Source organism: Ambystoma mexicanum, chromosome 1q (genome assembly GCF_040938575.1).
Source record: "Ambystoma mexicanum isolate Mex_15411 chromosome 1q, UKY_AmexF1_1, whole genome shotgun sequence".
NCBI classification, from domain to species: domain Eukaryota; kingdom Metazoa; phylum Chordata; class Amphibia; order Caudata; family Ambystomatidae; genus Ambystoma; species Ambystoma mexicanum.
The window spans coordinates 1,238,936,249-1,238,962,608 of record NC_090922.1 but is presented as its reverse complement, the minus strand read 5'-3'; the positions used below and the strand labels follow the sequence as shown (position 1 = coordinate 1,238,962,608).

At 44.6% G+C, this 26,360-nt stretch overlaps 1 protein-coding gene across 14 annotated transcripts in view; it reads right to left on the bottom strand.

Moving 5' to 3' along the window:
* DOCK7 (dedicator of cytokinesis 7) overlaps nt 1-26,360 on the bottom strand; it is a 1,498,361-nt gene that overhangs the window by 210,660 nt on the left and 1,261,341 nt on the right. For 9 of the 14 annotated variants that reach the window (XM_069642017.1, XM_069642019.1, XM_069642023.1 and 6 more), the window contains 2 exons: nt 14,842-14,973; nt 12,957-12,971 (listed from right to left, as the gene is read on the bottom strand). In XM_069642017.1, coding sequence (XP_069498118.1) covers nt 12,957-12,971; nt 14,842-14,973 — 147 coding nt within the window. The remainder of the gene's footprint in view (nt 1-12,956; nt 12,972-14,841; nt 14,974-26,360) is intronic. The other 5 variants (XM_069642018.1, XM_069642020.1, XM_069642030.1 and 2 more) reach the window with 1 other exon arrangement.

The following is a 26,360-nucleotide window of genomic DNA, read 5'->3' as shown; positions in this document are numbered from 1 at the left end:
CCGGGCCGAGGCCAGCGGCCTACCGAGGCCCAGATCCGTCGTGCAGCAGTCGACGGTCGATGACTTCTCCAGCCGTCGTCGAGGTTGAGGGTCGACGTTGGGGTGGGGAAGGGAATGAATAAGAATTAAAATTATAATAACAGCAAAAGTATGGCTAAGGCCAGGGAACTCCGCAAGATGCTTCCGACCAGTATGGCGGAAAAAAACAATCTGAGGATCCTACACGCGTGAGGGATCTTGGGTACAGTGGACGTCACACTAGGGATAGTATTACTGGCACGCCTGTGTCGACGCCCATTTTCGACTTTCGAAAAACAAACTGTAATACTCCGCAGCTTCCACTAGATGTCGGCCTATGCACAGCATGTGATCTAAGCAGATTCCACAAGCCTCAGAAATATATATATATATATAATGCATTACTCACCGTAAGCATAATTTCTGATGCTTGTATCTGCTTAGATTCACATGCTGTGCATAGGCTGACATCTAGTGGAAGCTGCGGAGTATTACAGTTGTTTTCGAAACTCGAAAAGGGACGTCGACAGGGCGTGCCAGTAATACTATCCCTAGTGTGACGTCCACTGTACCCATGATCCCTCACGTGTCGAGGTCCCTCAGATTGTTATTTTTCTGATATGAGGTAGCATGAGGTGTAGCGCGAGTACAGTTGTATCCAAGCAGATACTTGTCAGACAAGCTCATAAGCATCCATGCGCCTTCTCTCCGAGGGGGGAAAAGGGAGGGCACATGTGAATCTGAGCAGATACAAGCATCAGAAATACGATTACAGTGAGTAATGTATCCCTTCTAAGGCTTGTGGAATCTGCTTAGATCCCATGCTGTGCTTAGATTAGCGAGCAGTGTTAGAAGGAGGAGGTGGGATGTGAGATGGTTCATGAGCGAATACATTTCTAAGAACCGCTTGTCCCACTTGTGTATCTGTCTTTGAATGAGTATCAATGCAGTAGTGCTGAGTGAAAGTATGTATTGAGCTCCACGTAGCTGCTTTGCAAATACTGCCTAAAGGGACATTTGCAATGAAAGCCAGGGTGGCTCCTGTTCCTCTAGTGGAATGGCCCTGGGTGTAAAAGGTCTTATTTGATAGGGAATAGCACAGTTGTGTACATCTGACTCTCCACCTAGAGTTGCCATTTTGAAATGCGGTCACCTTCTCTGCCTGGCGCTATGGAGTCAAACAATTGATCTATTTTTCTTAGCGGTCTGGTCTTGTCTACATAGCAGAGGACTGCCCTCCTCTCATCGAGTGTGTGGAGTTTTACCTCAGCTGAGCTGTTGGGTTCCTGGAAGAAAGCCGGTAGCTCAAATGACTGGTTTACATGAAATGTGGAGATTAATTTAGGGGAGAACCTCAGGCGAGAAAGGATCATGCACTGACAATGCTTGTATTTCACTCACTCATCTTATGGAAGTGATAGCCACTAAGAAGGCGGTTTTGTAAGTCAGGTGTTGTAGACTAGACTTGTGCATTGGCTCGAAAGGGGGTCCCCATGAGCTTAGCAATAGGAGGGTGGGGTCTCTTTACTCCTTCCATGAATGCCTTGATGACAAATACTTTCCAACATGGGACCTTATTATGGGAAGTAGTGTAGGATGATAAAGCCGCCAAGTGGACAATTAGGGAGTTGAATACTAACCCTGCATCCAGCCAATGGAGCATATAAGTTAGAATGTGGGAAGGAGTACATTCGTTGGGTTGATTTGTTTAGACTGGCACCAAATTACCAAATTCTCCATTTGTCAAAATAACAGTGTCTAGTGTTTTGTTTTCTTGATTCTTTCAAGATATCCAGGCATTTTTGTGGCAGGTTAAGATGTCTGAACTCGAGGAATTCAAGAGCCATGCTGCCAAGTTCATTGAGTGAGGCTGCGGGTGCACTGTTAGTCCCTCGTGCTGAGTGAGTAGATTGTACGGGCACAGGAGTTTGATGGGATTGCACATCGCCAGTTTGCGCAGATGTGGATACCATGGTTGTCTTGCCAACATCGGAGCAACTAGGAAAAGCGTCATTGGTTCCTTGTGGATCTTGTTCACCACCTTACCCCTCAAGTGTAACCAAATACCCCTAACCAGTTCATCCATAGGCCGTTCCCCTTTGATCCTAGCTGGGGGAACCTGGACGCCAAGTCTGGGCATTGACTGTTTTCGCTTGTAGTGAACGAGTCTATTGTGGGGAAAACCCAGAGAGAGAAGAGGTGTTCTACGACTTTTTCATGTAGACGCCATTCGTGTTCCTCTGGTAGGGGATCTCTGCTCAATGAGTCTACTAGAGAGTTGAGTTCCCCTAGAACATGCTATGACGATAGGAACACCTTCCGTTTGAGTGCCCATTTCCAAATTTGCCCGTGTTTTGTTGATATAAAACATCACTGTAGTGCTGTCTGTCAGGACTTGCACAGATTGATTCTTTAAATGGGATTCGAATGACATACTTGTTTACAGGGTGCACATCTAATACTGGGCGCATTGTTAGATCTTTCTTTGGCACAAAGAAGTAAGTTGAATAAATACCCCTGTGGCTCCTCGAGGAGGATACACTGGTGTTCTCTTGAGTGGATCTTCTGTTGTGGGGGGTGGTCGTGAGGTCGGAGGAATTCTATACGGTATCCGCCTGCTACTGTGGACAGCACCCATCTGTCTGAGGTGATTCCCTCCCATGCATGGGTGAAGCTGGAAATGCTGGAAATGCAGTCTCCTACTGGAAGGGCATGGGAGGGCACCTAAAGCGGAATGTCACTGCTTCTAAGGTGGGGTGCCACCTCGAGAGGGGTTGCCTCTTCCACGACCACGACATCTGCGCTGTCCTCTAGGATAGCTCTGGGAGGACTGACTCGGATTATTTCCCCAGGAGGAGCTTTGGTTTTGACTGTAATTGGACCCGGTTGAGAACCTTGGCTGCGAAAACGGTGAAAATTGCCATTACCCCTTTGGCCAGGTGGTTTGTTGATGAGTTGCTCCAACGATTTAAGTGTGTCACACTCGTCTTTCGCTGTTTTAAGGGCGTCCTCGACAGCTTTGCTGAAGAGCACAGTGGGTTCAATAGGCATGTTAATTAGTGTGGCCGGCGTTTCTGGTCTGAAACCTGATTGCCGCAGCCACGCATGACGTTTAATAACAGTACCCTGAGCAATGATTCTTTCGGCAATGTCTGCCGCGTCAAGGTTGGTCTTAAGTAAGCAACTTGACACTGCCCTCCTGTCTGCGGCCACCTGTGCTAGCTGGGAGTTCAGTGGTTCTGGGGCAGACAATAGTAGAGCTGACACTTCCTCCCATTTGTGGCAGTTATAACTGGCCAAAAGGGTAGCATTGTTTGCAATTCTGGTTTGATAAGCCGCGGAGGAGGCGACTTTCCTACCCATGGTGTAAATCTTTTTGCTTTCCGTGTCGGGTGGGGCCTCAGAGGAAGCAAGGGGGGTGTCCGCTCTTTTCCTAGTTGTAGTTACAACTAATGAGTCTGGCTTCAGCTGCCCTCTAACATACAGTGGGTCTGAAGGTGCGGGTTTTAAAAACTTTTCTACACGTGGATTCAAAGCCTGGGTGAGGTTAGGGGCTTCTAATGACGGTTGTATCCTGCGCTGTATTGACTTGACTAAAAGAATAAACTGCGCCATTGTCTTCTTGTCCCCAAGGATCTGTTCTACAAAATCCTTATCCTCCTGTACTCCCTGGGTGTCAATTTGAAAGTGCTCTGCCGCCCAAGCTAGCACCTCATTAAGAAGGCGTTGGTTGTCAATAGGAGAATCAACGACAGGAGGATCCTGATCGATAGGTGAGTCTATCGGATTTATATTGGCCTCTGGGTCAGCCTCTTGGTCTTCATCTTCCCCATAATAAGGGTCTGCTTCCTTCTCATCGTACCGAGGGTCAGCTGCTTCTACAATTGAGAGGTCTTTGTGTTCGGAGTCCGGGTCATAGAGCTCTATGACTATGCTACACACTGAAATATCTGTACAAGACCTTTTAGAAGGGGGTTGAGCAGAGACTTGAGACCCAGAGAAAGCTGTGGTGGGGGGAGTGGATTGGAAACTCTGGAAGTATGCAGGGTCCTTTTCATAGAAATTGGCCATAAAGGACATTCTCCTCATGCCCTATCTATGTCTTGTGAAGACCATTCTGCTGAAGTTGGGATTACCAAGGGTTGGGAAGGAAGTCCTAAATCTTCATCTGTGGGAGGAATAACCACAGATTTTTTAGGCCTAGTCTCTACAGGTTTCCTTATGAGGGATGGGCCTACTTTCCTTAGGCATCTCTTTATGAGAAGTGTTTTCCCTATGAGGGGTCTTTGAGGACTTCTTTTTATGCCCCACCCCCCCGGTGCCCGAGCCATGTCTATCCGACTGTTTGGACTGTTTGGGGCCTACTGACTGATCTGACGCAGAGCATCGACTTGTGAGTGTGGTAAGGGCTGGAGCCTCGCCTGCGGATGACTGGCCCTTGCAGGGAGTTTTACGCGCAACACCCTGGCCGAACGAGAATGCACACAGGACATGGACTCAATGGACCTTTCCCTGGGTGCCATGCATTGTCGAATGCTCGACCCATGTGCTGAGTCTCGACTTGGGGTTATGTGTTTAGTGGTGGGTGGTTTTGATGCGCTTCCGCCGTCGGGTGTAGTCCCACAACATGCCACCGGCCTGTCTTCTGGGGTTTGGGGGCCTGCGCTTGGGTAGCTGGAGCTACCCCATCACCCTCGCCGTCTGAAACGGCGGGGTTGCTGCCATCACTGAAAGCACCTTCTACCTACATGGCCTCGAGTTGCCTGGAGTAGTGGGCCCAGCGTCTTGTGGAGCGGTCCTTTAAAGTCTTGGGCTTGGAGAGCCTACACGCTCGACAAGACGTTTCGACTTGGTCTCTTGGGCGACACAAGTTACAGACTAAATGCTTATCGACCCACAGGAATTTACGATTGCACTTGGGGCAGAATTTAAATGGGGTCTCATCCATAAGTACAAACCATGGCAGCTGGGCAAAAGTAGTGCAAAGAGAGGGGCATATACTTCCTAAAATGACCTCCCCCTCTCTCCCTACTGTCTGGGGCTAGGCCCGGGGCGGCCTTCCAAGGCCGAACGGTCCGTTGTGGTAGCCTTTCGACGGGTAGTATCTTTGTCTTCACCGGCGTGATGTTTCGATGGTCAGTGAAGTAAAGGATACAAAGACTGAACTATCGGTAATTTAAATAAGTCAATGGCTTTATGCCGAAAGAGGAACTTCGCTATATGTGTCCGTCTAGAAAAAACAATCTGAGGGATCTTGATGCGTGAGGGATCATGGGTACAGTGGACGTCACACTAGGGATAGTATTACTGGCACGCCCTGTCAACGTCCCTTTTTTCGAGTTTCGAAAACAACAACTGTAATACTCCGCAGCTTCCACTAGATGTTGCCCTATGCACAGCATGTGATCCGAGCAGATTCCACAAGCCTCAGAAATATATATCTATATTCACTACGCACTTAAAACGCTTCTGGAATGCCACCTAGTTAATCCTAGCTTGATGCTTCATGCCTGACCCCGCTGAAGAACGTGGGCTTCATGCCATACCCTAAAGGCAGGAGACGAATATCTGAGTTGGACTCCACCGTACCTCATTTGTCTGGGAGAGAACCAGAACACAGAATATTGGAGCTCCTAAGAATCTATGTATTCTAGGGCCCCCAAGGAACATGCTGCCAACTATTCACATATTTCCACAAATTCGAAAGAATCTCCCCTAAGTCCCCCAGGGCCAAAGAAGGCCATGGTTGAAGAACCAATGGTGTAACGTTTGCCAGTGAGGAAGAACAAAAGAAGAGAATAGGAAGAAGTTCCATTACTCTAGTAACTCTTTCGGGCAACTCTATTCTTCATCCTCCAGGAAGGAGAGTCACCATACCAGCTCCAGGGTTACTTCAAAAGAATCGCCACCTACGCTGCAGGTACTTATCCTATACAAAATCTTTGACCCCTGAGATGTGCTTTCTGGAAGCTGATGTTTGACAGTTACAGGGCCCACTGTGCTTGATGGTGTTGGCAGAGGCACTTTCTAGGACCACAACTGCATGCCGGATGGCTTTGTCCCGACTCTACTTGTTGATATCAGTCATCTCTGGTGCCGGACGGTTCCACCTTATAGCATTGAAGCCTCACCTTTGGCTCCTATCATCTCTGCACCATCAGAGTCTTGTTCTCACTGGAATACAACCCCTTATCAAGGGTACAATTACTCTCAAAGATGACAGAAATCTTTGAGGAGGAGGGGGATGCTATCCCTTGCTGTCCTGAACAACTTTACTCTGGTGAGGCAGTGGACTACCCAAAAGAATTCTATGATGAAGTAGAGGATCTGGTAGGTTTGGCTTCAGGCTTATGTGAGAAACTTGAAAGTGTCTCCCTGACTAGTCCCCAGGGATATGTCATCCAGGTGGGCAAGACACGAGCACTGCTATTGGATCCAATTCCTCGCGGTGGACCAGTGAGGGAGGATCACCTGGATGGGGGGTCCTCGGGGAGTGGAAGCGGGTGAGATGCAGTATCCCCCTTCTTCGAACAACTTTTCCCCAGCCTACCACGTAGGATACTCAGAAACTCTACCCTTACTCACCCTTTTCCAACGTTAAAAAAGACAACAGACTAACACCACAGCCGTTTACCTGACATGTCCCAACACAAGGGTTAGGCAAAGTTAGGCAATTGACCAGAATCACACACACAACCGACGGCCCTTTCCCCTTCAGAAACAGATAAAAGGTGGCATATGAGAGTACAATACGAGCAAGGCAGACCGCACGACGGGAGAGCTATCCAAGCACGACAGTTCAAGAGGAGGAGAAAGGCAGCGAGAAGTGAAGGGGCGACGAGGAGAGAAGCGACCTTGGCCTTTCTGACCCAGACCCGCACAGCCTCTGTGGAAGAAAACATAAGACAGCGAAGAATAGCCAGAGTGTGTTGCAGCAGATATTAACAGTAAACAGAGCATGCCTACGCTGATGAGCATGACACAGATGCCCGCTATCGTGGTACCACCCTTGACTCAAGATACGCATAAAGCCAAGCAGTTCATCACAGCCGGTGAGTCGAGGGGAGAACCGATAAGAAACTGAACTGTGTTGAATAAAGTCGGAAAGTGGCAAATTAAGAAAAGTACAAAGAACTGTGAACATTGAGGGAAAACCAGCTGGAGAGGGGTCCAGCACAACATGGGTGCTCGCTCGAGAGACTCTGGTTAATCCCGCCTTTTGTTGAACTACTGATACCAGAAGGTACGAGGAGAGCCGGTAGGAAAAGGTCAAAGTGGTCATACAGGGGTCTATCAAAATCTGCTGTACAGTCGAATGTTTTTGACCTGCACATAATTGGAAAGCTAAGGAAGGTGAATCCTGCATAGTGAATTGACTTCTGTGAAAGGAAAGAATTGGTAAGAGTGAACCCGACGGAGGAATGTCGATAGCACGGAGCGAAGCCTGAAGTCCCAATGAACCGTGTGTTGACGAAAGTGAACCTGGCAGGGGGGGAGTCCACAGTGAACTGTTTATAAAGACATTAAGACTTGTGAATGTCACAGATGAGATTGTTCTGAAAAGCCGTAGTGAACCTGATGGAGGGAGGATGAGCTTTCAGAGGGGTCTGAGCCAGGAAGAGGGGGACTCAGGGGAGAAAACCTTTGAGCCAACGTACACGTGGAAAGGAACTTTTTGTTTATTATTTTTGAACACATCAGGTTCTTGGAAGCAAGAGACTTTTTATAGAAAAGAGATTTAACCGCGGACATCCTGATGTCTTGTGCTAGGGAAGCTCGAGCGTGTGCTATAAGTGCCCCACTTTGTCATGTGCTCAAAACGTGGGGAAGAGAGACCCCCGGCTACCACATCCTGACTTATAATTTGTGAACACTTCTTTCTTGTGAACATTATTCCACATTCTTTTTGTATTTAGTGTAAGGAGTGGCAATAGGTTTTTCTTAGTATAGGCCCTTTTATTTGACAGGACGCCACTACGACTGCCTTATTATTATTTGATGGTCGTAGCTTGCTCCTAATTAGATTTAGGTTTAGATTAGGCGGGTTTCCAACCTGCACATACAGTTTAATAAACACCATTGAACTGTGATCACTTGTGTCTGTCTTTACTGTTACCACCATGAGTTCCTTACACTTACAAGAGGCCAATGGCTTGGACACGTCTCCAGAACTGGATTTTCTTCCAACACCCCTGTTTCATTTCAGAGGACAGACAGCTTTGTTGAGATTCTCTGTCTGCCTCCACTAAGCCACTAGTCCTGTATGACCTACTGGACAAATTGAGCAAGGTTCCTCCATGAGAGACCCTTTTGCTATCCTCCCCAGCCTTGGCTGCACCTGTTTTGACAGCCTGGGAAAAGCCAGTGTCTCGATTTGCAGTAGATCGTAGCCTTGCCAAGAACGGGGCTTGGGTGCAAATGAGCACCACAATTCTGCCAATGCTTTTCTTGCCACTGTGGGTTCTGTGGTCGTGCATTGTTTAGAAATGTGAATACTTTAACATATGCATGTTGCATGTGCTTACATCTGCCACAAGCACTTTTGTTTTGCATGTGTGAGAGCCCGACATGGAATACCAACTATTTAGTATAATGTGGGTACCCTGCCAGGTCCCGGCACATTGAAACCTAAGTTGCAACAAGGAGCGAGTGTCTTTGTAATTATCCGTAATGCAACTCAAATTACAGTGTTCTGTTTTTGCAATGACTTTGCAGCCAGATTAATCAGAAATGCAAAACAAAACGTGTTCGTCATGGCACACTGAACTGTAACTCTACCACTGATACGTGGGTAGAACTGTGCAGGATTTGAGTGTGCCAAGAAGTGCCAGACAATGCTCTCCACCACTAGCGTGATACGTAAGTAGGGATAGGGTCGGGTGGAGGGAAGCACTCATTGTTGGGTGGCTTCCTTCATGTTTCAGGCACATGCATTCTTTCCCTCTATATGTTGTGTCTGTGTGTGTGGAATGCTGAGAAAAAGAAAGAGGAGCAGGGGCTCACTGCCACGCCACCTGTAAAACTATTATGGGTGCATGTGTGCAAGCATGAGAAACTGTATGTTCAGGGTGTATGTGTGTGTGTGTGTGTGTACATGAAAGTGGTTGGTGTATTTGTAAGAGTGTAGTGGAATGGGAAAATCTGAGCATGGGACACTTCAGACGGCAGGCAATATGAAGTGGCATATGGTAATACTGGTGGCAATGTGAAGTGGCATATGGTAATACTGGTGGCAATGTGAAGTGGCATATGGTAATACTGGTGGCAATGTGAAGTGGCATGGAGCAATTGCTTAGAAGGCAATATGGCACTCAAATTGTGTAGGGCAATATGAAACTGGCATGGATATTTTTGGGGGGAATTTGGAAACTTGTAGGACAATGTGCTCAACTGGGATAATCTGTGTCACTGTTGAAATGGCATGACAAAGCTTTGGAGGGAAAATGCTGGCAGTTAAATGTTCCCATATAATGTGGCAGGCCCGGTATCTGAAGTATAAGACTACTTCCAATGGATTCTATCAAGTGCTTGTCGAAAATATGCAGCAAAATGTACAATTTTAACCCATTAATGAATAAATTACCAACTCGAATCCCCCCTCTGCCAGAAAGGGTCTTCTTCAATGAAGGGCATTTATTTCTACCCAACCTATTTCAAACTTCACAAGCCACCACTGGTGTGAGTTATTTGTTACCAGGGACTATGTTTTTGCATAATGCTGTGTCCTTCAATGCAATATTGTATGCATTAACCATACATATTGAGGCATGCTTTTAGTAGCCTTCCAAGCCATAGCTTGTCATTGTAGTCTACTTGCATTAGTTTATTATCATAGTTCACAGGCTTAATATTTTGCTAGCTACCTTATATGATGTGTCCCTTTATAATGCACAGTGTTTATTCATGGTGGAAATAACATTAACAATGTAACAGAACATCACGGACATCTTTTCAAAGGGCAGTCTATATAACAAAATGGGGCAACGTTTTAGAGAAGCCATCATTACAAAATACAGAACTGAGTAAGCTTACTTCTGGCTGAGTACAGTTCTGGAAGTGATAGATACACAGATTTATCTCTCCAGTAACTGCAGAGTCTTTACATTTTACATTAAATAATCCATTTGCTACATCTCCCCTGAACAGCTGGCATGCTATGTTCAAACAATAACAATTATTCCAGCCCCCATTTCATATTCATGTTTTGTATTGCATGCCCTACACCATATCTCCGTAGATGTAATTCTACACGAAGCAAGAGGATGTTCTGGTTCTTTGTCTTTTGCTCGCCTTCCAGGCACTGCCCACCTTTCTCGCAGCTACTTGAATGCCGCTCCACAAACGACCCCCTTTTTCTTTCCCCCCAAATGCATCAATACTGTGTGCTGTCCTGTGAGTTTCTTTTTTAGGCAGAGCCCCCAGATTTCACCTGTCTCAACCTATATCCACCAACCCTCCCCTCCCAGCCCCGAACAAATGGAAAGAATATGACATATTATCCCATATGTTTTCAGGCAGTTCACCCCTACCCAAACCTCTCGTCAGTTATCTGCAAGAATACCACTGTCACTTCCTTCCATCAGCAACGTGTGAATAGCAGTTCCCAACCCTGCCACCTAATTTCCTTCTCTGCACACACCAGTGTGCAATGCTGCGCACAGCCATCTATAGCTGTGGCGTCCCATCTAGGAGAGATTTCCTGTGTGGCCTAATACATGGGTTGCACAGGAAAAGTAACATGAAGATGCAATCAAGTAGTTGAATGTTTTAAACAAGTACGTCAACACACATCAGGCTGATAATCTTAATTAAATTGCATCAGATTTTGTTTTAGAATGTACTTGAGTTTGCACTTAAGTGGTGGTGAGAGCAGAGAACGACCAAGAATATATACAACTGCATTTACTGCCTATTATTTGTCCCACAAATAATAGGACTTTGGCATAAAGGACAAGGATAGTGAACATTAAGGAGCCATAACTGTCAGAGGAAAACACCCACCATAAGCATATGAAGAGTGTACAATTGTTATTCTATGTGGTAACTACCTAGCAAATTATTGGGATAAACTTGTTATCAGTCGCACAAAGAATAAGATATGCCAGCATGATATGCAATTTATACCAACTCAAAACGTAAAATGCCCCTTATTGTAGGTTAAAATTAACTTCCTTTTGGAAACCGGATAAGAGGAGATATAACTTCTTTTTTGCTTTAGATTAGGAATTTTTACAATGGATTGGCCAACCCATTATGAGGCATTTTAAAGGTTTTAGAAAAAGTACAAATTACTTCAGTTGGCACAGCTTACTTGAATAAGGATTTTGGGGGTTTTCACTGATTAAAAAATAAAAAATCCACAAAGTAGGAACTTACCACAACAGACAATAGTAAAAGTGGGGAGGAGGAGGGTCAGCAACCAGGGCAATAGAGGAAAAAACAGAAAGTGTTGTAATTAGGGACATCCAAAAACAAATAAGCGGCAATCGGCAGGCAAAAATTGTGAGACTCATTTGAGGCATTTACTCTGAGGACAAACAAGGTATCCATGCAGTAAACTTGAATGCTATGAAGCAAAGTTCAGGAAAAGAATGCAAACATTCAACACACAAAACAATAGAGGGAAAGAGATGGTGTGTTTTACCATGCAATGAAACACAACTAATAGGTGTTAAGCGACTATCCAATGCACAAGCTTGCAATTCAGGGGTCGATCAAATGGATGCTCAGTTTGATCAGATAGATACTCACAGGCTTCATTTGTATTGCTTCTGGTTGAATGTTGATAATTTAACAACATTGCAATGTACAAATTCCAGCTGTTGTGGCCAAGTCTCCTGACAGTGACAAGGCAATGATTTAGGAGAACGTTCATTACAGAGATGTAAAATTTCTGAGATAAACGTCTTATGTATAATGAGAAAATATAGCTGTTTAAGAACAGTAGTTACCAAGACTTTGGTATTCTACATAAGACACTAAGGGTATGACCAATGTGAAAGGCAGTCGCTTCATTCAATTAACACCAAAAGACGGATCAGTTAATTTCCCTTTTTTGTATCTTGGACCAATATAATACTACACTAAAGGGGCCTTTGGTATTCAGAGATGGCAAAAGCAGAACTTATGCTATGTAAGCAGCAGGCATGTGGAGTTATGTTCCCAGAACCTTTAACATCCTTCAAAATCCTACAGGTATTCACACATTTCCATACCAAAATAATCTTAAATTTGGGTACGAGATTGGTCTACAAATCCAGGCCATTCTCTACAAGCCCTTGCCAGGTTTATACTATTGTAAAAAATAAATGTTTATACGATAAATATGATTGATGTTCACTTGCAAATTACTTGATTATTTAGATGTTAAAAATGCATTAATGAGGTGAAACCTGTGCACCACTAGGTGTAAGAATGAAAAAGAACAGTAGCAGAAATATCCATAAAAATACGGCCATCTCTATAGGAAGGAGATGCACTGCATAACCTTTTCAGTAAAATCTTCCTACAAAACATACAGCAACCTGTGGTCTCAGAAAGTGGATATGAGATTAAAATAGTATGCTGAATTTTAACGTAAACACCTTTGAGCATTGTTATTTCAATCGAACCCTGTGTTTGACGTGAAAATATGATATCAAGAGATGATTTTTTTAATGTTGATGAAAAGAAAAAGTTAAATAAAAATACATACTTAGTGATGATAAAGTGACACATTCACCAAAGAGCCTCATTAGTGTAATATGTGACACTATCCATGCACTACTTGAGACATCTTCCAAATGTATGTATACACAACCACGTATATTTTTCGTTAATGAATTCAGTTTACAGCAAACAGCAACATAATACCCACCACTAGCAGATGTGGGCCAAGCATCGGAGTAAAGAATCCAATCAACGTATTAGTTTTTTCCATCGACTAAAACAATACCTACCTCCCAGCCAGTACTCTGTATAGTAAAAAGTAAAAAAGGAATGTCACAAATATATTAACAAAAGACCACATACGGTCATTTAACTGAATGCTCCATGCACCAAAAAGGTCTATTAACAAGGATGAACAACCATGCACATATGTGTAATGTGATATATGAGGCAAGGTGCCATGCACAAGACATCTGTTTTCTTTGTTGTATCGCAACTTCAGATGTTGAAACTGCCTTCAATTAGTTTTATGTAACACAACACTTTGAATTCTCTGTGTAGTAGATGGACATTGCATTGATGGCAGAAGTGTATGTACATGATGTGAAATTAAAAGTGTCTTTGCATATATTTCTAAAGCCAACATCTTCAAAATCCAAACTTCTGAGATGACATTACATTTAAGACTGTGTTCAAATACGTCCTTTAACAAACCATACAATTGATCCTAAGAAGAATTCCTTTTGTTAATGAAGGCTGAAGGTATCTATGTGTAGACACGTTGGGCGCATTCAATATGGAATAGTGTTGTAACACCTACATTTGTAGTGGCCATTTAATTGCATAATCTTAAACAATAGGATAAGTGACATTCATTTCTGCTGAAATTAAAACTATTTTAAAAACTAATTTTTCAGATTTGTTTTACAAATAATTATAAAGGTCCATGTATCTGTGTTATAGCTATATTTCAGACACATACCTGTTACAATACTTTCTCTAAACGTTTGCAAGAAAATACAGACCTTTATGAATTTTAAAAAATGCAGTTTTTGAAAACCTTTCTTGGAGGAAAGAGAAATATTATGCAGGGATGGACATATGTATAAGCTTTCAAAGTCCCATATGATTATTCATCAGATGATGCAGAGTAAATTTATTTCGGAGAGAAATCAGAGAAATCATTCCAGTCTGCATAATCTGATGAAGAGTTCTACCGGTCTTTGAAAGCTTATGCACTGTTGCCCCTCTGCATAATATTTCAAGTTAGCCCAATATAATGTATCAAAACCTGAATGATTTGTGATTTTTTAAACTCGACTAACAAGGCATGAAATTATTATTTGCACTGGAAAATCCATTAAATAACATAAAATTGCATTTATATTTTCATCACAGCATACTTACATTTTGATGCATCACACCAAACGGTCAAAAAGAGTATCAAATTCAAATGTTAACGTACTTTCCCTAGTTATTAGTAGGAGTTGTTGGGATATTAATGTAAATATTATTCCTCTGATGCATTTTTTGATATTAATCACACATTCCTGCATTACAGACACATGATTAATCAATATTTGCTTTAAATTTCAGATTTGTGTTGATTTATTGTATTGATGCAAAATGTGGAATTAAACATATGACACTAATGTGTCCATTCTAGTATTTTTTTAATGTTAATTATTGAATGTTTATAGGCACAGAAACCAACAGGGATTGAGTCAGATAACATTGAACTGCTCTAACCTTGTCAAATATATGATTAGGATATGACATTTATAATGGGCCTATGCACAAGTGTTGAGCATCATGCATCAAGCATCATGAACTCCCACCACTGAATTATTGTAGTAATGTAAAATCAATAGTATTGCCAGTGGATTAATAACAATTTGTTCTATTAATATTGTAGGTGTACTGGATTATACAATTCAACATTGGGAAGTTTATACAAGTTTATCAATCCAAATATACTACATGATGGGAGGCATTTGTACTTGTCCATTTTTTATTTTAGCAAGTCAAAAAGTTTAGGTTTATGGGTTTATTAATCTTTAACACATACACATAAAGAATGCCTAATGATATACAAACCAATTTTCAAATGCACTTAAACAGTAACATTTACCCCATATATTTTCTCAAGGTTCTCGCAGAAATACAAATGTTTACCTGATGTACAATCTTGCTGAATGCTTCTTGAAGCTTGCCATGAATTGTTGAGAGTTTCTTAGCATCTCTATTAGCTTCATGTATCGGTATAAGTACTTTGTAAACTTCATTCACAGCTTCATACATTCCAGCCTGGGAAAATATATATTTGAGAGTAAGCTTTTTTCACGGACCTTTGTTTAATGAGTCAGTGAAAATACAACCTTGTTATAGCCACTAATGTCAAAAATGTAATGCAGAGGAAGATTAAATCGAATCAATTATGGCATCATTAGATCTCCATTGCTACAGTAATTATTATGTGAATGAAAGGTCATCTGGTGTTAGTTTACTTAACCATGATGTAAACATTGAACATAAAACCTACCCTGTGGATCAGATGATAAATAACCCATATGATCGGTCAGTCTGTTGAGCAGTGCTTGTGGAAAAATAATAAATACCACCCAAAGCTGATGGGGACAGGAAACAGAATGTTAGGATCATAACATGGTCTGGATCTCTGGCGATATTTTAATTATAAGGTTAAGGGGTGTTTATGTATCCACTCTTCAATAACAAGGAGTATGCTCATTTGGCTTTGGTCTACAAATTCTTTTTGAGCTTGGTCCAATTCCCACGTCCATTCCTTTTCCATAATTTGACAAGTGATTGTGTTATTTCCACTCGACTGATTTTTAAATACATTGACAGCTGTAATCAAAGCAAGGAGGATCATCCTGTTGATGTGGATAAATTGCATACCTTAAAACTGTAAATAGTTCCTCAGAAGCGGATTTGGGCGAGAAAGACACATGCTTTTTTTTTTACCAAAATCCATTTTTGTGGAAATTAACTTAAAAACAAGTGGTCCCTACCTAGATGCTCAAGAATAGGAGAAGCAGGAAGACACAGACAACAACCAGCATGAAAACCCAGCCATGGAAGAAACAATCAAAACATTGAGCTGTTTACATTTTGCATCAAACTACATCTTAAACAAATACTTTCTAACAAGCACACAACACTACCCATGAATCCTGTAACATCTGTATCACTGTTTAATAAGACTGACGGGATGGAGGAAGTAGATGTGTCAAAGAAGTACTAGTTTGTCAAGGTCCAGTGGCCTATGAACGTCCTGTTATATACAGGTAATTAATACCAGGGTTCGAAACTGAGGGGAGCTGGGAGCTATTTAGCTCCTGCTTGTAATCTAGAAGACCCTGGTTAACTTGGCACCAACAGCGACCCAGAGCTATTTTTGCCTCCCCAGGCCAACTGATGGCGTACAAACTCACCTATGCGAATTAAGTCATGTGCCTTTGGGACAATCTATAAAGAAACATAACAACATCTCTATACCACATTTAAAGCATTAGGTATCATAAATAATGGAAAAAATCATAAGTTTGGACCTTATGTGGAAGTTACATTTGTGTAGTGCTATGTATGTGCTAGCTCCTTCTTCCCCAGTGGTAGCTCCTGGTCACTGTTTAATGCTGGACACCCAGGGTTGGCTTTTAGCTGCTGCTTATCCAATCTTAATTTTGATTCCTGTAATACTTCTCAGGTTTTACCCAATATGAGAAATGATCGCAACAAAGACCAATGGTTGGCATTGGAATGGTTGAAAAAATTATAATTTCATTATAAGAAAACCTTTAGGGAGGAATATTATTGTCTGGGGGTAAACAAGAATACTCATTGAAGTATACAGAAATAGAGGACAATCGTTCCACCCTACTCGGTAATGATCTCATCCCTAACATACAAAAAGATCTTTTTCAACATCTGAATGAGTGGCACACAAGGTGATTGATCAATTTAGAAGGGGGCTACTATTTATATTTTACATTCCCCGTGGGCTCCACCAAAGAAATAAGGAATACAAAACCCAAAATAACGTTATCTTCTTGGATCATCCGTAGGTTTCTTTCTTTTCTGCATTAGTCAAACATTTGAAATCCTCCCGTACCTGCCACCGACCTTTCAAATGTTGGTCAACAGAGAGGTTCTGCCAATGCACAACACCATAGCCCTATCTCTGTGAGCCGCCTCCCATGCATTCCTTTGTAGTTTCCTCATGGCAATATGCCTAAAACACAAGCCACTGTATATCTACATTTTCACCATGGTGAGTACTAGAGCCAAATATTACTGCCATGTGCTAGTATGGGCCCATCACACATGCCCACTCTGTCCATAGTGTGGTGCAGGACTTAATTCAGCGATAACAGTGCTCATGTGTGGGCCAGAATTATTTTGAACATGATCACTCTCCCTGCACTACATTTTGATAAGATAACATGTGACATCAGCACAGCCTTTAAATTACAAAAATTAGGAGCCGTTGAATTTTCTTAGGGAGTTGGTGGCAGACAGATTGAGGCTGACAGCTTGTGAATTGGAAATCTTGTCCAGAGTGTTGACGGCTCAAATCCTGTATGTGGGCTGTGCTCTGTGTAGTATCAAGTGTTAGGCAAAATTGTTTGCAGTACCCTTTGGGTGCACTACAACAACCCTGACCTCCTGGCATTAGGAACCCAACCTTTGGTATAAGTCTGTACTAAACAGGTTGGTATGTTGTTGAGCAGCCAGGCTTATCTCAAGAGGGGTCAATGTGAGCTGTAGGGGGGTTACACCGAGATTCACAGTGACAAGTAATAAAATAAACTCTTACAAACATGGTTTCTTGATTAAACAATTATACATTTATTTGACAGTCAGTTTGAGTAAGCCTTCTTCAGAAGGGGCGATATAATAACACACAAATACACTCCAAAACACACACACACTCTGAGTTGCACTAAACCAGTAAGTACCCATTTGGGATGGCACACAGACACTTCCTACACCCTCAGGTGACTTAAATAGCTAGGACACTGTGGACATTAATATATCACTGTTGCATTTAGGGCAATACTTAGGAGTAGGCCAAAGAAAAAAGATTATTAGAAAAAACAAGAGATCTCACAAATATTCCAAAAGCAGATAAGTACTTTTGGTAACCCCCAATGCACAGTATGTTAACCCCTTCCTGGAAGGAAGACAAAACACAATGTCAGAGGGAAGAAGAGTCATTCAGGGAGCCAGGCCAGGCCAAAGTCAATTGGACAAAAGTCTAAGTGAGCTGAAGCAATTCTTACAGGTAGGTAAAAGTCTTGCACAATGTTTTCAAAGTCTTTGTAGAAAAGAAGAAATCAGAGCAGGGCCACAAGCTAATTAGGCTTGTGAGGTAAAAAGTGCAACTCTACAGAAGCAACCAAGACAAGTCTCCACTGAGAACAAGCGAGGTTACTCGCCATGAGGTAAGGACTCTTAGACTTCACAGTACCTTTGGTTAGAAGAAAATGGTTCCAGCTGGCTTCTGTTCCTGTGCAGCTCTACAGATCCTGTGTTCCTGGACCTCAGACGCGGGGACAACTTTTATTCTGTGGCACTTCGAGTTTTCAGCTCCTCACGTCTCAGCAAATAGCACCACCATAGATTCTTGGCTGTTGATATGGGCTTTCCTTGCATCTGGAGTCCCGCACTCTGTTGAGGTGGCTCATGCTCGGTCAGTCCTGCTTTCTGGGAGTCCAGAGGATCTTCCTGGAGCTTTTGGCCAACTTAAAAGCAATGCACACTATCTGGTGTTCCTCTCCCTGGCGCTACGGTTTCCAGCAGTAACTGCAGTGGAAATTCAACCAGCTTCGAGAGGATGTCCAGGTGGCTTACTTTGGAGTTGATTGGTCCCACCAACTCAAGGGGAGAAGTCATCCTTGCTGGGCTACTCTAGTCGAGGCTAATTCGGAGTTTCAGCACAGCAGCAGGGCTTCACCGGGCAAACCAACGGTCCAGGAGTTGCAGCAGGCGTCTCTTCCAAGTTCTTCTTCGGATTCCTTCATCCAGTGGTCAACTCTGCCTTCCAAGCCAAAAAGCCTGGCCTTTTATGCAGGTTTCTCCCATTCATTCCAGCCTAGCTATCAGTCACCCAGCAGGGTGGCAGTCCCTGCCGGCCAGCCAGCCGGCCAATCACCTATGAGTGCATTCCTGTCTCCTAGGAGACTAAGCACAGGGAGTTTTGGGCACCTCCCTCGCTTCCTGCCCCCGCCAGACACCCTGGAGCCAGAGGCGGGTTTCACTCGTGAATCCTGCCAAAGACAAAACGAACAAAGGGACAAAACCTGGTTTGGCACGCAGAGTAAATTTCAAGAAGGACCTTTCTACAAAGAAATGGCGAAAAAAGAAGACCAGGGCCATTTTGACAAAAATGGCACCCTTGGGTGCTTTACTGCAGCTGTGAACCACTACCACCTCGATTCATCGAGGAAAGGGTAACAAAAATGTTAAATGAGAAGCTAGACAAAGGGGATACTAAGTAACCCCTCCAGCACCATATTGTAAGATAGTGTGTGCTCGGTCTAGAACATTACAAATGTAAGTAAAGTCAATTTCACGTTACTGCTCTTGGAAATAGTAGTTTATCCAAGAGAAGGTATTTAAACCTTTGGATAATCTGAAAGACTTTCCTGTGCCACTGCACTGAAGATGCTTTGTGGTACAAGGTAAAATAGGATGCCTATGGAGTTTGCCAGGCTCTACAACCAAAAGAAACGCAGAGTTCAAATCATATTAAAAATACACGAGAGAGTGGGAAAAAGGGTCTCACTCTCTCCAGGTAAAAAAATGAAAAGTCCTAAAATCCAGCAAAGTTGCTGGGGGTCTCTAAGGTAGAGAGGAATTAGCACATTTCTGAGAATTCTTCCCAACATCGAGGCACTCCCCAGGTAATTAGTTATGATCACTGGGTTCTGCTTCTAAAGTACTGTAACGCAAATGCTAGCAGGACCATGATTACAAAGCTAGTGATTGTTAGGAAAGATTTTCAATTTGCTGCTTTATTCCCTAAGATTTCTATGAGGCAGCCTTTCTTTTTGTTTTGTTTAGACTCCTGTCCCGACTTTTTGGAGGCAAGTAAAGCCTTCTGCTTTACTCCGCTTGCCTTCTTGCTCATTCATATGGGGAAACTGATTAGTCCATATTGCCCTCATTATAAGTTTGCCGGTCTGGAAATAAAGTGCCGTTAACAAGGTTACCCAAGTATGCCTAAGCGGGGATGATACCTCCCAGAGGGTTCATAGACATAATTTTGAATACAAAATATTCGAAAGTCAAAAAGTCGAAAAAAAAATGTCGAAAAAAAAATGTCGATTTTTTTTTTAATGACGTTTTTTTTCGAAATGGGGGAGTTCCCCCCCAACCCCCCTTTTTTATTTTTACCTATTTATTTCACAGAAACTAGAGCCAAAAAAAAAATATCGAAAAAAAAAACAATTCGACATTTTTTTTTTCGACATTTTTGATTCGACTTTTTTTACTTTCGAAATTATGTTTTCGAAATTATGACTGGACATCCTCCCAGAGTACGGAAGAGGGAACACCTCGAGAGGATGTAACGGCGGAAGGCGAAATGGAGTAGGCTCAAGTTAAGGGGGAGGGTAAAGGGTAGGCAGCGGATATAGATCAACGAGATATGTAACTTTCAATAATATATAACATGCACTGCAAAGTTTTGTTTTTGTATGTTTTTTGGGTGATATAAAAATTAATAAAAATTGTTTAAGAAAAAGATATATTAGGGCACGCCCGATGTCTAGACAGTGCAGAAACCTCTGAGCATCGCCCTTAGGGTCCAGTGGGTAACACCATCTCCACCTTCAGGTGAAATGAGGATACTATCTTCGGTAAGAATGTGGGGTACGTTCTAAGCACCACCATGCCCCTATGGATGACTCTGAAGCCACTAGTGCCTGAATTTTACTGACCTTGCGTGCAGACGTAAGTCCCACCAGTAGGGCTGTCTTAAAAGTGACTAGCTTGTTGTCAGAAGATGCCATGGGTGTGAATGGTTTATGAGCCAGGGCGTCCAAGACCAGGTCAAGGTCCCACACCTGGTGTGGCTTCATGATTGGCGGGTAGAGCTTGGTGGGCTCCCCATAGTCTTTTAACCAGGAAGAGGAAGAAAACACCCCCTCCTCCGAGTTCTGGTAGGCTCTGATTGCTGCCAAATAGGTGCGACATGTGTCCACCTGCACCCCCGCGTGTGCAAGGTGTGCAGAGAAGGATAAGACATCGTCCAGGGTGCAGGTCAATGGATCGACCTCCGTTGACGAATCCCAGTGGCAGAACGTAGTCCACTTGCTTTTGTACTGGTACTAGTAGCATCGCTCCTGGCGCGCTGTAGAATGTCTAGGTTAGCCTGAGACACATGTAGTGACCTGTCAGGAACCACGCTGCAAAGGCTAATTTCTGTGGGCGGGGTGGTGGACCGTGCCGCTCTGCTGTGAGAGTAGGTGAGCTGGACCCAGTAGTAGGTGCACCAGGGCCTGTTCCGACAGGCTGAGCATCTCCGAGAACCATGGCCCCGTGGGCCACAACAGAGCTACAGGGTGACCCGGAGGCGTCGGGCCTTCCTGATCTTGCAGATTACCATGTGGACCCGGTGAGTGGGAGGTAAGCCATACGCGTTCATGTTGTCCCATTGTATCTGCATTGCGTCGCCCAGAGAGCCCCCGCCCAGTCCCTGCGAGGACGCAAACTGGGGGCACCTCCTTTTGTACCAGGTGGCGAAGAGATCCACCTGAGGATGTCCCCATCTGTTGAAGATCCCCTGAAGGACTTGTTCGATCAACTGCCATTCGTAGTTGTCCGCACCCAGTCTGCTGAGTCTGTCCGCCTCCAGGTTGGACTCCCCCCGGAGGTGGATTGCCCTTAAGTGAATGTTGTTCTCCAGCGCCCACTCCCAAATCCTGACTGCCAGGGTGCATAGGGGAGGAGACCTGGTGCCACCCTGCTTGTTGATGTAACACATGCTAGTGGAGTTGCCCATTTGAATGAGGATCATTTTGCAACTGATAAGCGGCAGGAAGGATTTGAGAGCAAGCCAGATTGCCTGCAGCTCTAGCCAATTGATATGGGCCTCCTGCTCCTGAGGAGACCAAATTTCATGGACGCTGTGGTTGTCCACGGTAGCTCCCCAGCCCTTCAAGGAAGAGTCTGTGGTGATGGTAACCTGCGGTGCTGGTTGCCGGAAAGGTCTACCTATCCTCAAGTTGCAGTCTGTGCTCCACCAGACAAGGTCCTGGTGGAGAAAGGGAGGAATGCTGACAAGTTCCGCCTGGCAACTCCCCTCCTGACTCCATGAGGCTGCGAAGTGCAGCTGTAATCTTTTCATTTTGAGCCTTGTGTATGGCACTGCCAGTAGACATGCCGCCATGATACCCGAGAGGTGTTGCTACCACCATGCTGATGTCACAGCTCTGCTGAGAAAATGACTTGTCGCCCTCTTGATGGCTGTGATATTGTCCTCTGAGGGAAAAACTCTCTCAGAGCTTGTAACCCAGATGAGGACCAGGAACGCTAGACTCTGCATTGGCCCCAGCTGTGACTTCTTGAGATTGATGGAGAATCCCATTGTGCAGCGTATTCATGAGGGCGGTGGAGGTGTGATGGACCGCCTCTGGGGATCTCGCCCTGATGTGTCAGTCGTCTAGGTATGGATAGACATGGTGACCTTGTTTGTTTGTTTGTTTGTTTATTTGTTTGGTAATGCGCACCAAGCCCTTAGGTAGACGGGCGCAACAGAAACAAAAAATCTTAAAACTTAGTTACAATACAAGGTAGCAATACATAGAGCAGTGATTGCAGTAGGAGCAAAAATACAGGTACAAGATACATTAAATGCGAAGCAATGGTCTTGGTAAGTCAAGGAGGCATTATCGTGAGTAACAATATATGCACATACATATACAGATATGTATATACAACCTTACAGAACAAACAACCATGCGTGTATAGTTAACCAATCTACAGTGTAGTATGAGGGAACAAAGGGTTGTGTAGGGGCTGGAGAGGTAGAAGTGTAGTTGGGCCTGAGAAGGGCTGTTACTGCATTCATAAGTCTGGTAAAGACTCTGGGGGCTGAATTGAGGCCGAAGGGTAGAACCTTGAATTGGAAATGAAAGCTCATGATCCTGAATCCTTGAAGCGTGCCTGACTCTGCACCGGAAGTTCCAGAAGGAAGTCGGCTATTTCCCGCCAAAGCCTTTGATTCACGGCTGCGAGCATAGCATCCATATTAGACTGATAAAGGTGCAGTGAGGCGTTGGAATAGACCTTCTTTCCATATGCCTCCAAGATCTTCTCCTCCTTGCCCAGTAGTGCCGAAGACGAGGTAGCCGAGGAAGACAGCAGTTTGGAGTAGATTGAAGTTGCGGCAATCACTGAGGAGGGTGTTTTAGGGTGTGCCAACAGCAAGAGTGGATCCCCCCTCCAATTGCCTGTACTTTGCGTTGAGGCGCCGATTGGTGGGCTGCGCCGAATGGGGTTTAAGCTATCCCATTTTGGCCAAGGCGACAACGTCCTTCTGCATCAGAAACCCCCTTCTAGCCGTGGGGCGCATAGTGAGGACCTCAGCCAGGACTCACACCTATGGTTGTTCAACCTCGGGTTGTGGAAGCCCCAAGTATTCGGCCAGACCTGCGAGCCGTTCATGGAATGCCTTGGCCAAAGACGGAGTGTCAGGGTCCTCCTCCTCCTCATCAGAGTCTGCCAGGGTGTCCTGCTGGTCTGGAACAGGTGGCGGAGTACAGGGAGCCGAAGGCTGAGGTATGCTGACCAGAGCCGGAGGCTGCTGTGAAGGCTGGTATGGAATCGCCTGGGTTGCAGGAGGCAGAGGTGCCGGAACCATGGGGCCCGGCGTGGGCAGATGGGCTCTGTGGGGGCCTGAGGCGCTGGAGCCATAGGAGGATTGACGGTGGGCGCTAGTGGCCGGACAGGAGGCAGCATGTCCCTGATCACATCGCGAAGGATGGCTCCCATCTGAGGGGATCTCATAAGAGTGAAGAATTTTTCAAAAAAACTGTCCTCGCAAGCCAGTGGGGCGCTAGGTGGCGTAAGAGTAGGGCCCTGAGGTTGCGAAGGCCTGGGCGTACACTGCCTTTTCTGCCTGCGGGGTGTATCTGCCCTGCGATGCTGAAGAATATGCTGTAGGCCACGTACCTGGCGAAGACTAGTCCCACCTGGAAACTCGTTCTCCCACTTGCCCCCAAAAGGGGGTATTGTTGGATGAGCTGCCAATTTGTCGGGCTGCATGACACGTGCCTGTGCCGTGGTGCTTGCCACGCTGGGCCTGGCCTCCTCCTGGACTCTTGGCGGTGGATCTTGAGGCCTACCTGCACCTCAGGCTGAAGCCGCCTCGGTACCTGTGCTGGTGTTAGAACCTGAGCGGTCCCTCCCGCTCTGACGTTTCCTGGGGAAGGAGTCACCCTTGCGGGGTGTGGATGAAAAAAGTGGCCCTACCTTGGGCCTTAACTTGTGCTTGACGAAGTGCTTCGAGTCCTCTGGAAGCGATCGTTCGAAGAGGTCTCTCCACCGAGCTAACCTGTTCTTCAGAGCGTGCAGTGTAAGCGCGTCACACACGGTACAACCCTCCCAGCAGTGATCAGGGCCAAGGCAGCGGAGGCAAAGAACGTGGGTGTCAGACTTAGGGAAGAGCCACTAGCAGGCTGGACACCTGCTGAAGCCCAATGACGTCGACATGCGCCGGGGAGGAGCTTGGCACCAGAGGACAGAGTATCTGATTAAAGACCAAAAGACAAAAGACAGTATCCGTGGAATTACAAGGCTGAAGCCAAACCCAAGAGCGCTGGTAAAAGCGGTCTGCTCCCATCGATGCGGAAAAGAGGACTTGGGAGTGGCGCTGGTGGGCTGAGTCAGGGGATTGCATGCTCCCAGGGCCGCGCACCCACGTGCCTCGAAATTTAAAGTGGAAGAATTTTTCTGGTGAAAAAGGTTCTGTCTCCCGTCCCTAGCGAGGGACGCCCATACAGTATGGAGGAAAGGGGATGGGACATAGGAGTATGTAAAAGACCAGGAGGGAGGGGGGTATCCATACCGCTTATACACAATCATATTGTTGTGCATTTTGTAGGTGTAATATGCATTTGGGAGTAGCAGCGATCTTAGATATCATTAGCCATATTGTGGCACACAGCTTAAACGTGGCGTGACAGTCAGCCCCCCCACACCTAGGCCGCAAACATTAGCAAAGGAATCATTTGTAGCCCAAACACTGATGAGAAAACTCAGAGCTGCACAGATCCATAAAACCCTTCATTGTCCTTCACACCCTGGGAGGAATGTGCCATGCACAGCCACGGGAGGAGGGCTAAGTGCCTGTGAACAGTGTAATCCCATGAGAAGGAGGGCACGGGCCTCCAACCACCACCAGCCCCAATCCTAAAATATAGCACCCAAATGCTGTGGCTTTAGGACCCCCGAATTCCAGTGTACCAGATAACTCCCAGACAACCGACCATAAACCTACTGGACCCCCGATCGATCAAAAGATCAGCAGGCAGGGTCTTCCTGCCTTCATTCCCAGGTCACGTGATTTGTGTTGCGATGTACAGGGACGGATGAAATTATAGCCCAGAACGAGGGTGGGAGACCTTGGAGGAATGCCAGCCTGTCTCAGAGCAAATGTAGTGTGTGTGAGTTAGTATGACCTCGGCTTTCCCCCCGGGCCCCTGTCTGCTTCGTGCCAGATGCCCTGTTACATAGAGATAGATGTGTCTTTCGTAGTTAGTAATATAATTGTTACTTGACCAATCGGCTGACCAATGAAGACATCAACATTACCCACGTGGAAGAACATGGACAGGCGAAGGTGGGACCAATGGCCTGGCATCCCCTATGGAGCAGGTGCCTTATGTTTAGGGGGTTATGCAGTGATGTTATCTAATATAAAACAAAGAATGCCTTTTTAAGCTAACCCAAAACATCTATAAAAAAATGACACATTTCTATAAAAAAATATTACGCATTTTAGAAAACTGGATATATGGGGTTGGGAATCATAATTGTATTATTAGGGGTGGGGCTAAAGTATTTTTTTTAAATGGGCGATTTGTGGGGGCACCCCCAAAAACATAGAAAAAAAAATTAAAAAAATGAAGTTTTTTCTTTATTCAAAATGCATTCTTTGTTTTATCATTCTATAAAATCACATGTCCTGTATAGTGTCCCACCAACCAGCAGCGTGGATTTTTACTAGAGTTCTTTGTTGGAGCTTTTTCCTTTTGTATGGAAATAAATCTTGTTATCCTTGCAAGAGGTGTATTCTGCCTTTTTTCCCTAGTGGGGTTGTGTTTTTTTTTGGTGTGAGCATCTGGGCACGGGAGGGGGGAGACTTTCCTACATAAAGATGAATGTATATTGTATGTTTTATAGTAAGCGTGTGACAATATTTGATTAGAGGTTTGACTTGCTTAATGTGTATTTTAGAGTCCTAATAAATCATTGTATATTTTTGTACTTACTTATCAAAAATGCATTATTGGTGTTGTTCTGTGTGGACTCATTGTAGCTTTACACCACTCTCAGTCCTCCTGAGACTATGCCTTGTCACTCTGCTATCTTACCTTGATTGGGTTGGCTAGTCCTCAGTGTCTCCCTGGTCACCATAATAGGGTGGACTCCCACAATCCACTGCT